This window comes from Trachypithecus francoisi, unplaced genomic scaffold (genome assembly GCF_009764315.1).
Source record: "Trachypithecus francoisi isolate TF-2019V2 unplaced genomic scaffold, Tfra_2.0 Contig01579, whole genome shotgun sequence".
Taxonomy (NCBI): Eukaryota; Metazoa; Chordata; class Mammalia; order Primates; family Cercopithecidae; genus Trachypithecus; species Trachypithecus francoisi.
The window spans coordinates 14578039-14592701 of record NW_022681442.1 but is presented as its reverse complement, the minus strand read 5'-3'; the positions used below and the strand labels follow the sequence as shown (position 1 = coordinate 14592701).

At 42.2% G+C, this 14663-nt stretch overlaps 1 protein-coding gene across 2 annotated transcripts in view; it reads left to right on the top strand.

The window, feature by feature from the left end:
- Nucleotides 1-14663, top strand: part of ENO4 (enolase 4) — a 34238-nt gene that overhangs the window by 15403 nt on the left and 4172 nt on the right. For both annotated transcript variants that reach the window (XM_033181587.1, XM_033181588.1), the window contains 4 exons: nt 4114-4170; nt 6567-6734; nt 9534-9659; nt 11976-12171. In XM_033181587.1, coding sequence (XP_033037478.1) covers nt 4114-4170; nt 6567-6734; nt 9534-9659; nt 11976-12171 — 547 coding nt within the window. The remainder of the gene's footprint in view (nt 1-4113; nt 4171-6566; nt 6735-9533; nt 9660-11975; nt 12172-14663) is intronic.

Genomic DNA, 14663 nt, shown 5'->3' with positions numbered 1-14663 from the left:
ACCCTGTCTTTACTAAAAATACAAAAAAATTAGGTGGGCATTGTGGCAGGCGCCTGTTTTCCCAGCTACTCGGAAGACTGAGGCAGGAGAATCACTTGAAACCAGGAGGCGGAGGTTGCAGTGAGCTGAGATCGTGCCATTGCACTCCAACCTGGGCAACAAGAATGAAACTCCATTTCAAAAAAAAAAAAAAGTTTTTCTTGAATTCTAAAATCTTTCCTGACATTTTGTCTTTTAAATGTTTTATTTACTTTGTGATTACACAAGTAGCTCATGAATGTTCTTGTGAAAATTCAAATACTGATAGAGCAACCCACCCACAACCACCTCCTACAGACTACCACCCTCAGTACTGTCCCTTCTCTAAAGATAACTGTCGTTAAAAATTGAGTGTGGCCTTCCAGACTTGTTAAAACAATAATTAAGTAGATAGGCCAGGAGTGGTGGCTCACACCTGTAATCCCAGCACTTTGGAAGGCTGAGGTGGGCAAATCAGTTGAGGTCAGGAGTTCAAGACCAGCCTGGCCAACATGGCAAAACCCCGTCTCTACTAAATATACAAAAATTAGCTGGGTGTGGTGGTGCACATCTGTAATCCCAGCTACTCAGGAGGCTGAGGCAAGAGAATCACTTGAACCTGGAAGGCGGAAGTTGCAGTGAGCCAAGATCACACCACTGTAATCCAGCCTGGGCAACAGAGTGAGACTCTGTCTCGGGGGGGATAAAAAGATAAGTGCGCAACAGAGAACCAGAGAACAGTATTTAAAATAATACAAAAATTATACACAACTCATTCTGCAAATTGCTTTACTTCTTTGCCCTCTTCATTGAGGTGTTTATCTTTTATTGCTATGTAGGAATTCTTTACATAATAAGGGATTTAATCCTTTATATATATATTTATATATATATTATTATTTTATATATATATATATATATATATATTTTTTTTTTTTTTTTTTTTTTTTTTTTTTTTGAGACGGAGTCTAGCTCTGTCTCCCAGGCTGGAGTGCAGTGGTGTGATCTCAGCTCACTGCAACCTCTGCTTTCCGGGTTCAAGCGATTCTCCTGCCTCAGCCTTCCGAGTAGCTGGGGTTACAGGCACCCAGCACCATGCCCAGCTAATTTTTGTATTTTTAGTAGAGATGGGGTTTCACTGTCTTGGGCAGGCTGGTCTCGAACTCCTGACCTTGTGATCCGCCTGCCTCGGCCTACCAAAATGCTGGAATTACAAGCATGAGCCACCACGCCCAGCCAATTCTTTATATATGCTAGACCTATTTTCCTGTATCGTGTTGCCTGCCTTTAAATTGTATGATATGGAGTCATACCGATTTTTAAAATTTTTTGATGGAGTGAAATGTAGCAATCTGTTCTCTTAAGGCAGTGACTCTCAACCAGCAATTATTTTGCCCAGGGGACATTTGGCAAGTCTGGAGACATTTTTAGTGGTCTTGGCTTGGAAGGAGGGTTGTGATCGCATTTTGTAAGCAGGGATCAGAGCTGCTACTGAGCATCCTGCAATCTACAGGGCGGCCCCCACAGCGGGGTAATCCAGCCTCTTGGAGGCTGGATTATATCTTAATTTCTTATTTATTATATCTTAATTAATTATATCTTAATTTCGCCTGGTCTTTATATCAATAGTGTGATGCAGGGATCACATTTCTGTTGACTTTCCACGTGGTGTTACAGGTTTGGAAGCTGCAGTGGGATTCTTAGTAAAAGCTCCAACTAGTTCATTCATGTTTGAAGGAAAAGCAGTAAAGCACTTAGAGAAAGTTCAGTATCAAAAACCATCACTATGCTGTCGAAGTCACAAAGTTTAAGTTGTTAAATAATATGTAGTGTAGTGGAAAGAGCACAATCTTTGAAGCAAACAGATTTGGTTTCAATTTTGGCTCTGCACTTATTAGCTGCCACTTCGTGAGCCTCTTACATATCCTGTCAAAGCACTGGTTTCCTCATCTGTACAGTTTTTAAGTGCCTGCCTTGGTCAAGTGTGGTAGCACATGCCTATAATCCCAGCACTTTTGGGAGGCGGAGGTGGAGAGGCCAGGTGTTCAAGACCAGCCTGGCAACATAGCGAGACCTTGTCTCCACAAAAATTAGTCCAGTGTGGTGGCATGCGTCTGTGGTCCCAGCCACTTGGGAGGCAGAGGTGGGAGGATTGCTTGAGCCCAGGAGTTCGAGGCTGCAGTGAGTTCTGATCATGCCACTGCACCCTAGCCTGGGTGACAGAGGGAGATCCTGTCCCATTAAAAAAAAAAAAAAAAAAAAAAAAGCCTGCCTTGTATGGGAGGAACCCTGAACTGCTGGGCTCCTAATAAAGGGTGCCTATTTATAGCATAGTAATTGAATATAGAAAGATGTTTAATCCTTCCCAGTAATTACACTGATAACAGATCATTCCCAACATTACCCCAATTCTTCTATTGTCTTAATTTTAATCTATTTTGAGAAAAAAAATGCTGAAGAAATGGTATGTTTTCTCATGCAGGCCCCAACCCAAAGATGTCTGTAGATAACCTCCGGTCTTAAAACAGGAGATGATAGGAGTGGAACCAGGGTTACTGCAATCACCATGCTTTATTTTGGTAATAAAGTGATAGCTCCTGATGACATCATTTGGCTGGTGGCATTGATTAGCAGATTACATCATGCCAGATTTATTTTGGCATAACTCACTCTCCCTAGGAACTCCCGAGTAGACTAATTCTTACTAATGAAAGATTATATTTGTTTCAGTTTTTAGCCATTTTTAAATCCACTTAGTCTGAGAACAACCATTCTAGAATACATTGCATTTTTTTATGATTAAAAAGGCTGCCAGCCTGGGCAACATAGTGAGACCCTGTCTCTACAAAAATATTTACCGAAAAAAAAGAAAAATTAGCCAGGCATGGTGCTACACACTTGTCGTTCGGTTACTTGGGAGCCTGAGGCAGAAGGATTGTTTTAGCTCAGGAAGTCGAGGCTGTAGTGAGACATGATTGTGCCACTGCACTCCAGCCTGTGTGACAGAGTGAGACCCTGTCTTTAAAACAAAAAGGGGTAGGGTTGGGGCTGGAGATTTTAACTTCCATTATTTAACAGCTTATTCTTATTACGGTAGAGAGAAAGATGTTACAGGTTGTTTTTTTCCCTGGTTATTTTTTGCCGTTGCAAGGCCCTATGCTAGGTGCAAAAGGGGATAAAAACATACTTCCTGTCCTCAGGCAGCTTAAAAGTCTCAATGAGGGAGCATAAAAAACATGAGAAATCCAATAATAATGCAAACCAAGACTGTTCTTTAATGTTTGCCGTTTTGAATTGGTGCCAGTAATCACTGAGATCGTCCCCTGATCACATCACATGACTTCCCTTTGCCCTTCTGTTCAGGGTCACTGTATGTGCATATACTTGAGTGTGAGCCATACTTATGCTTGACAATCATGCCTCAGCTTACAGAGCCAGTATATGCTGAGCACGAAAGTGCATCCTTTAAAAGATTAGATCCTTGCAATAATATGCACCCAATACGCCAAATGTGGGAATGCCTCTGGGAATTACCTTTGCTTTTAACCTCATGACACTACACCCACTAGATTCACCAGATTTAATTACCTTTGACTGTTTCAAATCAAAGTCAAAACCACCCTGCAGGAGAAAGTGTTTGCATCCTGAGAATATTCAAAACATTATGCTGGGTCTGTAAAAGCAAATCCCACAGCGGGGTTAAGCCCTAACGGCAAGGAGGGGACTTTGTATCCTCCTGCAGAAAAAGGGTGCCTGCACACAGCAGAAGTTCATGATATACGTGTGAATAACACATTACTTATATGCATAGAAATGCATGAATCTGTATACACACCCCATATATGTGACTGGGGGCAGAGGGTAAGGATGAACTAGAGGAAACACATTCCTGAATTTCAGAAATAGTTTGTGGCATATAAAGTAGGGAGTGGCTGGAATTGTCCCTATGTGCATGAGTGTGTGTGTGCGTGTGTGTGTGTGCGCACGTGTGTGAGATTCAGCGTGGTTGGTCAGGTCTCAGAGCAGTAAGCTTTGTTTGCTGCCACAGCCATTCTAAAAATTTCAGGTGATGTATTTTTATCTTCTGCCCCACAGCCCTCTCCTCCAAAAGCAGAGACAAAAAAAGGGCATGATGGAAGCAAAAGAGGTCAAGTAAGTCTATATATTGTTTACCATCCTTCCATATGACACTGTTTATAGATTTCCTGCCCCTTTTTATCTTCCATAGTCACTTTTTGCTCCAAGTCCAGGACTGAGGCAAATGGAAACCACATAGTGATGTTGTTGCTCCAGGCACCCCCCAGAGCTGCAGTATCATGCTGCCCCTGCCTTCCAGCAACAGGCTGCCTGGCCATTGCTGGCAGCAGCGGTCTGGCCATCTGGAATCTCACAGGGTTAGGAAGCATTTATGGGAAATAGGGTTATACTGGACCCTATAGGGGAAGTGTTTGGGAAATCGAATCTCTCTGACAACTAGCTGAAAGGCACACAGGATATTTTACATTTTATTATTAACGAAGAGGAAAAGCAGCAGCACAAAAAGATGGCTCTTCCTTCCATCTGGTCCCCCAAACACACTGAAGCATTATTTCTGATGAACCATTGCAGGAACTCTGATTTTGCCAGGAGAATGAGGCGAACAGTCCTCCTTGTCAAAACTGGCTGCGCTGGCTTCAGGAGCCTTGGGAGACCAGCGGAACTTGATCTGTCAGTCACCTTGGTGATTGTGAATGCTCTGATAGATGTATCTATTGTAGCCTAAACTTTCAACAATAAAAGAGCATGCACATGGGTGAAGGTTGCTCACATCTGCAGTATTTGATTTGCTCTGTGAGTGAACAATCCTTGCCCCACCTTGATGTTTGGTAGATGACAGTCGGCTGAAGTCAAAAGAAGAGGGGCTAGGAAAGAAAGGAGAAGACATGGCAGAGATAAAAAAATGAAGTTTCTTTTCAAGATTAGAAGAGAGAAATGTATGAACACATACAGCAGTAAGTAAAATACTGTTAACAGTTTGTACATGTTGGAATGAGCACAGCCGTCTAATATTAGGCCTTGCAAGAGGTGGAGATGGTAAACAAGTCACCAGTTCTCAGTGTTGTTCCTTCATTCCAGCAGGTGGTTCTCTGCATGCTGGGAAACTTAGACCAACATCAGCCCTCCCTGTAATCAGCTTTACTACTTTTTTTTTTTTTTTTAACCGTTAGAAACAGTCTAGAGTATAGATTCCAGAGAGGCAGCCACACAAGAACTAGGGGTATAAACTCTGGTGCTAAACTGCCTGGATTAAAATCTGGTCCAAGTTACTTAACTCTGTAAAATGGAGATCATAGTAATACCTTCGTATGATGTGTAAGGAGTAAATGTATTTTACTTTATGTAATGTGCTTAGAACAGTACCTGGCATTTAGTAAGCACCAAATAAGTGATGCTTTCATAGTTCAGAAGGCTCTATAACAAAACTCAATTGATGGACAAAAATTTCCTCAACTATTCCTTTGTTTGCCAAATATAAGTTTCCTCTCGTTGACATTAAAATAGTGCTATCACCAGTCAAAACAGAATACTCACTGCCGGGTTCATGTTTGTCGTTGAGTTTGGCGCAGACACACACACACCTTACCTTAAGCCCTCAGATTCATTGATATTGCTTCAATTTATAATTGCATAGTGGCAATTTACGGCGAGGGCACGTCAAGGCTGACTTTGCAATAGCTGTCTTTCCTTGGGGTTATGTGGGTCCTGAAATCCTCTTCCACTAAAATCCATCTTCAGTATTGCATCCTCTTAGCGGAAGTCTGCAGTCCTTTTAAAGTGGCCAACGCCTGCAATCCCAGCACTTTGGGAGTGTTGAGCACAAGACTTCAAGACCAGCCTGGGCAACACAGCGAGACCCTGTCTCTACAAAATATAAAAAAATTAGCCAGGTGTGGTGGCACATGCCTGTAGTCTCAGGTTCTTAGGAGGCTGAGAAAGGAGGATGACTTGAGCCTGGGGAAGTTGAGACTGCAGAGCCACATTCAGGTCACTGCCCTCCAGCCTGGGTGACAGAGCAAGACACTCTCCCAAAACAAATAAATAAAGCTTTTCCTGAAGGAGGGTTAGGCTTTTAACAGCGGCATTTATCTGGAGGAAAACAGAACATAGGAAAGAGCAGGTTTGGAGGAAAAGGACTGGCAGAGCTAGAGACAGACAGGATGGACATTCACAGGGAGGGCCTGGAGATTCACCAACCGGGTGGTTATGACTCAGGCTAGCCCCACGTACAAGGAACAGCAGCGTCAATAAAGACAGAACACAGACACACTGAAGAGAGAAAAGCGTGCTCCCAGGCTAAACGTGGAAACCTCAGAAGTAAGAAAATTACTCCCAGATACTGCAGGGGAATCTCATGCCCTAAGTCATGTGAATCAATCCTAAGTAGGATTGAGAATCAAAGGACTGATCTTTGCAGAGCTGTATCTGATCATAAACCATGCCTAAAACAGGAAGCACCAAGAACCTTAATGAGGTGTACTGATATGCATCATTGTCTCTTGATCTTGTAGCAGCAGATCACTGGCAAGATGTCCCACCTTGGTTGTTTAACCATTAACTGTGACACCATAGAACAGCCACTGCTTCTAATACAGGAAATCTGTGCAAACCTGGGGCTAGAACTGGGAACAAATCTGCATCTAGCTATCAACTGTGCTGGACATGAGCTGATGGACTATGTAAGTTTCCACTTCAGAACATTCACTTCCTATTGAGATCCATGATTTTTAAATTAGAACTCAAAGAAAAAGAGCTTATCTGAATGTTGTCCAAACAGATCTTACTGTTTTTTATTAATATTGTGTGAAGGATTCAAATATAAATGGAACTGAGAAAATCAAATTAGCTAATGACCACAGAATAACATAACCATAAAAAATTTTAAATAATGTCATTATTATATATAGAAATTCTATAATAAAGATGAGTAAAATGAGTCACTTACATTGCAACCCTGAAAGCTACTAAAAAATAATTTAACAAACTGCATTTGGTTGATAAATGCTGAATTTGTCGAGCCTGAAAAGTGGATGAGTTGTAACTTATGACGTGATAGGCCCTTCTAGACATGTAGTTCTTAGAATTTATTGTGACTTTTTAAATATAAAACAATTTCCAAGTTATTGAAGTTTATGAAGAATATGTTGTTGTCCAACTAAACACATCACAGTGTTATCCACAGCCTGGGTTAGGAGGACAGAGCCTTAGTGATATGATGAGACTCCACCTGGGGATCACCCACCTGAAGAGAAAGATTCTAAAAAGAGAGTGGAAAACAGGTTCATTAAAAAACATCCTAGTCGGCCGGGCACGGTGGCTCACGCCTGTAATCCCAGCACTTTGGGAGACCGAGGTGGGCAGATCACCCGAGGTCAGGAGTTCAAGACCAGCCTGGCCAACATGGTGAAATCCTGTCTCTACAAAAAATGCAAAAAATTAGCTGGGCGTGGTGGTGGGTTTCTGTAATCACAGTTACTCGGGAGGCTGAGGCAAAAGAATCGCTTGAACCCAGGAGGTGGAGGCTACAGTGAGCCAAGATCGTGCCATTGCACTCCAGCCTAGACAACAAGAGTGAAACTCTGTCTCAAAACAAAACAAAACAAAACAAAACAAAAACAAGCAACATTCTAGTCTTCACTTCCTCAGGGTAATACAACAGCAATTTACCTTTAAACTTGGGAAACTGGTATGTTAGGAAAGTTATTAGTTTTCTGTCTTACACATATACTTCCTGATATAGTTTGACTGTGTCCCCACCCAAATCACATCTTGAATTGTAGCTCCCATAATTCCCATGTGTCATGGGAGGTAACTGAATCATGGGGGCAGGTCTTTCCCATGCTATTCTCATGATAGTGAATAAGTGTCACTGGATCTGACGGTTTTATAAAGGGGAGTTCCCCTGTACACACTCTCTTGCCTGCTGCCATGTAAGACATGACTTTGCTCTTCCTTTACCTTCCACCATGATTGTGCGGCCTCCTCAGCCATGTGGAACTGTAAGTCAATTAAACCTCTTTCCTTTATAAATTACCCAGTCTCAGGTATGTCTTTATTAGCAGCATGAAAACAGACTAATACATTTCCCAATTTCAAATACACAAAAATGCTGAGTCTGTGTTTTATGAAATGCCCAGCATATTGCCAAGCATTTACGGTGACTTGGTAATTTATGTCAAATTCAGGGGACTTGACCAAATAGCATTCTGCTTTAACTGTGATTTTTAACTTTACAAAGGACATTTTGAACACTATATAAGAACCCTCAATTTTGGCTGACTTCTAAAAGTTCTTTTACTTTTCTAAAGAAACTAAGCACATAAAAGAATATTTAAAGTAATTTCCTATTCTTCACATAATGATTGGTTCCTAGGCATTAAGAAAAATAATTGCATGTTTTAATCAGCAACGTATACCAGGAACTATGAATATACTGACTGCTAGTGCTAACTAGAATGGGTATTTATTGCTTATATTCAGTAAAATGTATTAGCTTGATATCAGATAATTCTTACAATATTGTTAGTTCAAAATCATTAGCGTTTCCTCACTGACAAGATAGGGTTTTTTAAGCTTTGCATTATAGAAGTTAAAAGATCTTGCTGCTTTTGAAGATGAAAAAAGTATGAAATCCCTTCAGTTATGGTCTTAGGAAACTGCTTAATTCCAATGGAATCCATTCTATTATCAGCAGCAGCAGGAAGGCATTAGCAAACCAAACAGCCACTCTGTTCCATTCCACCTCCCTCCTGGTGCCCAAATATCCCAGGTGCCATCCCTGAACACAGACTTAAAAGGAAGGGTGCTTTGTTTTGCAGAAAGGCTATTCTAGATCCTTCAGCCCTGTTTACTTCTATACTTAATGACTTAGGGGCTTCCCAGACTTCAAATGAATGTTGTACTAGAATTCTACCTTCAGGACCATATTGTTACTACTAGAAGGTACATGCTACCTAAGAAAGAAATGCCTCACATAAATCACATTACTTTTCACACTGGTTGTTAGTGCATCAAAAGCGTAGCCTTGCTTTCAAGCTTTAGAATATTTACGGTAAAGGAAACACGTTATTCATTCAATGTGAGCTCAAAGATGGTAGGGTCTAGTGAGTGAGCAGGTTAGCATTGCTATTCTGCTTGTTTTGTGAATTTATGTTATTGTCCATCTACCCAGGCAGCCAAGTCTAACAGATTATTCCCCTCCTACTCTGTAATTCTTGGTGTTTTGTGTAGGAGGCTCCATCTGAAGTCTGTGGGAAGAACCCTAGAGGGCATCAAAAGGAATGGTGACTTGATTTCCCAGGTTAATATTTAAGATATTTAAAGTAGAATGGACAGATTTCTCAGGTCAGTGTGACCTGAAAAGAACCTGTTTACAACCTCTTATATAAAATGAACAAAAAGGAATCTGAACCACTTCTTTGGGATTTGATGAATTCATTGTTTATCCCTTATTTTAATATTTTCCTGACACATATCAGAGTAAAGGAAAGTATGAAGTGATCATGGGCACATACAAAAATGCAGTGGAGATGGTTGACCTGTATGTGGATCTGATCAACAAGTACCCTTCAATTATTGCCTTAATTGATCCTTTCAGGAAGGAGGTAAGCACCTTACCTTTCATATTTTATAACATACTTTATATGCCATAAGATAGGCAGGACTCACCTTTTATATTTTATAACAAAACAGAGAATAAAATCTCATTCTTTTGGATCTCTGTCATTCAAAACGTGTTTTAATTTGGTCTGGGGCTGAGTTGCTTTATTGCAGCATTTATGAGAAAAGGCACTTACTAAGCAAATGAATAGGAAAAACACAATTACCTAGGAGTGTGCCTGTCTGGGGAATGAAACATGCTATTCGCAAGCCCTTCAGGAGTACCTGTATGTTTACAAGCAGCCTAACAGCTGTGCAAGCTGGAGCTTCAATAGGTTAATCATATATCATTTTCATGTGCTCAGGGAAACAGGACTTCTATAAGACCAAATATTTTTCAACCTAAATCCAGTCAGTATATATGCATAAAAGTAACAAAGCCATTTTTTCTTTTGAGACAGGGTCTCACTCTTGTCACCTAGGCTGGAGTGCAGTGGCACGATCTTGGCTCACTGCAACCTCTGTCTTCTGGGCTCAAGTGACTCTCCTGCCTCAGCCTCCCAAGTAGCTGGGACTATAGGCGTGCACCACCACACCCAGCTAATTTTTGGTATTTTTAGTAGAAACAAGGTTTCGCCATGTTGCCCAGGCTGGCCTCCAACTCCTGAGCTCAGGCGATCCGCCGACCTTGGCCTCCCAAAGTGCTAGGATTACAGGCATGAGCCACTGTGCCCGGCCTGCAAAGCCATATTTGTAAAGTGTTTGAGATATTGAGGTTTTACGATCTATTAAAATTCATGCATTTGACAGAGGCTTATGTGACCATCTTTCCTCCAACCAACTTACACTCCAAAATTTAAATTCTTGATTTTACAAATTTGAGAACCATGAGATAGATTGGACAGATATATTGAACAGGTATCTTCTTTGACATAACACAACGATTTCGATTTGGAGGACAATATAAATGCTGGTCCTCATGTGGAGTCCCAGGGTCTCAGTCCCATCCTCCCTTTCACAGCCTCCATTCCACTCCAGCACACACAGAATGCATTGGCTGAGCCTAATCTTAGCTCTTTAACCTTGCCATACCAGCCCTGTGATGACCGTCCTGAGGCTCTGGTCATACTTTTTTTTTTTTTTTTTAAGACAGGGTCTTGCTCTGTCACCCAGGCTGGAGTGCAGTGGCTTGATCACAGCTCACTGCAGCCTTGACCTTCCAGGCTCAAGCCATCTTCCCACCTCACCCTCTCAAGTAGCTGGGACTACGAGGCACACCACCACACCCAGCTAGTTTTTGTATTTTTTGTAGAGATGGGGTCTCGCCACATTGTCCAGGCTGGTCTCATACTCCTAGACTCAAGCGATCCTCCTGCCTCAGCCTCCCACAGTGCTGGTAGTACAGACATGAGCCACTGCACCCAGCCTTGACCACAGCTTTTTTAATGTGATAGGATGAACCTGTGTGGTCTGTTTTAATGCAGTAAGTTGAAATCTGGTACAAAAGCTAGGATGACTGTGTGTGTGTGTGTGTACTTTTTATAATTGTGTATACTTTTAAAATAAGCATTTCATTTCCTATGATGGTCTCACCAATAAAAATAAGGGTGTTGAGAAGGGACTAGAGCTCTTGCAGGGTTTCTTTTTCCATTTTCTGTTTATCAGAAATATCAGAAAAATCCATCCAGTCAATCTTTAGCAGCATTATAGATGAGAGTGGATGGGAATAGCCGGGGTCTGAAGAACTCTAAAATCCACATAAGAAACAGCATTTAGGCCGGGCGCGGTGGCTCAAGCCTGTAATCCCAGCACTTTGGGAGGCCGAGACGGGCGGATCACGAGGTCAGGAGTTTGAGACCACCCTGGCTAACACGGTGAAACCCCGTCTCTACTAAAAAAATACAAAAAGCTAGCCGGGTGAGGTGGCTGGCGCCTGTAGTCCCAGCTACTCGGGAGGCTGAGGCAGGAGAATGGCGTAAACCCGGGAGGCGGAGCTTGCAGTGAGCTGAGATCCGGCCACTGCACTCCAGCCCGGGCGACAGAGCAAGACTGCGTCTCAAAAAAAAAAATAGCATTTAGTGTATTAACATTTTATTCACGAAACCTTTAAGCTCAAATGTAATCGCTATTAGTTTCTGTTTCACAAAGCTTCTTAGTTTGTGTGGCTGTGGTACAGGGATCATTCAGGAACAAAAGTAAAAGAGAATTGTTTTGTGCATCTCAGGGAAAATGTGTGAGTTTGAGTATGTGCTCTATTATTCCTGTTGTTTTGTAATTATGTTCAATGCATTATAATGATCGATTCTTAAATATTTACCCAGGACTCTGAACAGTGGGACAGCATCTATCACACACTTGGTTCCAGGTGTTACATAATTGCAGGAACTGCATCCAAAAGCATTTCTAAACTTCTAGAGCAAGGAAACATCAGCATCCCCAAATCCAATGGGCTGATCATAAAACACACAAACCAAACGACAATGTCTGACTTGGTGGAAATAACCAATCTGATTGACAGTGAGTAAAAGTATACATCTGAAAGACTCATAATGACTTAGTTATATAAGAAACCAAAAATACACAGCATATCAAAGTTACTAAAAAGCATGGAAGAAATCTTGGAAGAAAAGAAAGTCCAACCATTTGTGAGAGATTTAGTGCTGGAACACAAAATGCAGCTTACTGACTCACTTCACAATGTTCCACTCACAGCCCAAGTCCAAGCTCATCCCCTCTCCTGAGGGCTACCAGAGGTACGACCAAGGCCACTGCCCTGTCAGCTTGACAGTGGGGACAGCCTTTCTGCCTGTAACAGGAGGACTAATGGCTGATTTCTTATGAAAGGGCATAGCCTTCAGCACATTTATCAATTTGCTTTAGGCTCTGAGCTTGGGCTACAGAAAATCTTTAAATTTACAGAAACCTGGCCGGGCGCGGTGGCTCAAGCCTGTAATCCCAGCACTTCGGGGAGGCTGAGGCCAGTAGATCATGGGGTCAGGAGATCGAGACCATCCTGGCTAACACGGTGAAACCCTGTCTCTACTAAAAATACAAAAAATTAGCCGGGCGTGGTGGCAGGTGCCTGTAGTCCCAGCTACTCGGGAGGCTGAGGCAGAAGAATGGCGTGAACCCGGGAGGCTGAGCTTGCAGTGAGCTGAGATCGTGCCACTGCACTCCAGCCTGGGCGACAGAGAGAGACTCTGTCTCAAAAAAATAATAATAATAAAATAAATAAATAAATTTACAGAAACCCATAGAGGTACCCCAACTCTTACTGCTAAAGAACAGATCTCAAATCCTGAATCATGCACTGTGGAACACCTGGGTACCATCTGTACTAGCCAGGCTTCCGGCTACAATGCAGTGTTTAAGCTAAGAAAAATAGCTCACCATTAACAAAGCCAAGGCACCAAGCACAGCCAAGGAACAACAGGGGCAGAACATGTGTAGCTTGCATCACGTTACCGCAGTATTGTAAATTTCCTCCTATCATTTACTACCACTTTATGCTCTAGATTCTAGATAAGGAGTCAACATCTTAACAGGGATCATAGCTCTTTCTTCCACATAGGCATGGCTCAAGTACATAGTAAGGATGTAGGAATTACTTAATTGAAAATAAACTTCGCTACTTATAATATATCCAGACACCAGCCGGCCATTTTAATTTGCATTACTTGGGGAAGTCTAGGAGGGATCAGAATTTGGCATCAGATCACCCACTGCAGGGAATGGTCTACTTGAGCAGTTTAGAAAACAGGCAACAAGATCATATTAGAAGCAGTTTTCTGTCAGTACAGAGACCGGAGGCAAGGGTAGGTTCACTACTAACATTGCAGCACAAGGAAGCTTGGCCAGGCAGTGGGGCATCAGGGAAGCCTCGGGAAGCAGAACCTGAGTCATCAAGTTGGGATTCAGGGACAGGATCCCAGCAATGGGGATCAGGGGACCACAGGTGAAAAGCAGGGCTCTAGTGTTGGTGCATCTGGGATGCCAGAGGAGAGCAGCTTTATTTAAGACCAATGGATCAGGCATTTGCGAACTGGACACAATCCTTACAGCATCCTTATGAAGTAGACACTATCATTTCCACTTTATTGATAAGAAAACAAGACTTGGAGAGATTAGGTAAGTTTCCCATGACACTATAGTCATCTCACTTGCCCACAACTCTTGACCACGTCAGTGTTTAAACATGCTGTTCCTTTGGACCAGAATGCTTTGCTCTGACATACTTGACTCTGCATCCTTCAGGTCTTGGCTAAAATGAAATGTCTTCAGCCACTCTTGCCTACCCCTATCCCTAACTGGTTCTGTTCTGAGTCTTCCTTCTAGCATCCTATATATCCTCTTTGTAATACTGACTACAATGACTTGTACAACTATCTAATGACTGGGGTCTCCCACTAGACTACAAACTGAGTTCATGGGCGTCTTGTACACTTATGCAGAGGGCACGAAACAAATACCATGAGTGGGTTGCAGGAACTAGACAGAAAGCTGGTCTCAGAGCTGGAGCAGAACTCAGAGCCAGACTGGCAGCCAGGGGTCTGGGTTGGTGCCAGAGGATGGAAGATGCTTATGCAGGGCTGGCCTGTGTGTGGTAGATGATAGATAGGAGGCAATGCAAACACTGTCGCTGCAGGAAGAGCTCTGGCTGGCACTCTTCACAGACTGGCACATTTCAAAGGGTTTTGAGACCCTCAAATGATTGATTACTACCAACCCTACTCTTCTAGTAAACATTCAGAATGGCAGTCCTTTGAATAAAATTCTACACAATGACAGGAGAAAGCCATTATGTAGGCACAACTCCACGTTACTCTTACCATATTTCAGACTCAAAGATGCACATTTTTCTACATTGAACATTTAAAAAATTGAATCGTGTCTTATAGCTGTGGTCTCAGAAATGTGTCCATCTAATTTGAGCATCCCCCTACCCCCTTTTAGTGGTAAAAAATGATAGTACATCTTACAAATCATGTATCTTAATTTTTTTTTTTGTT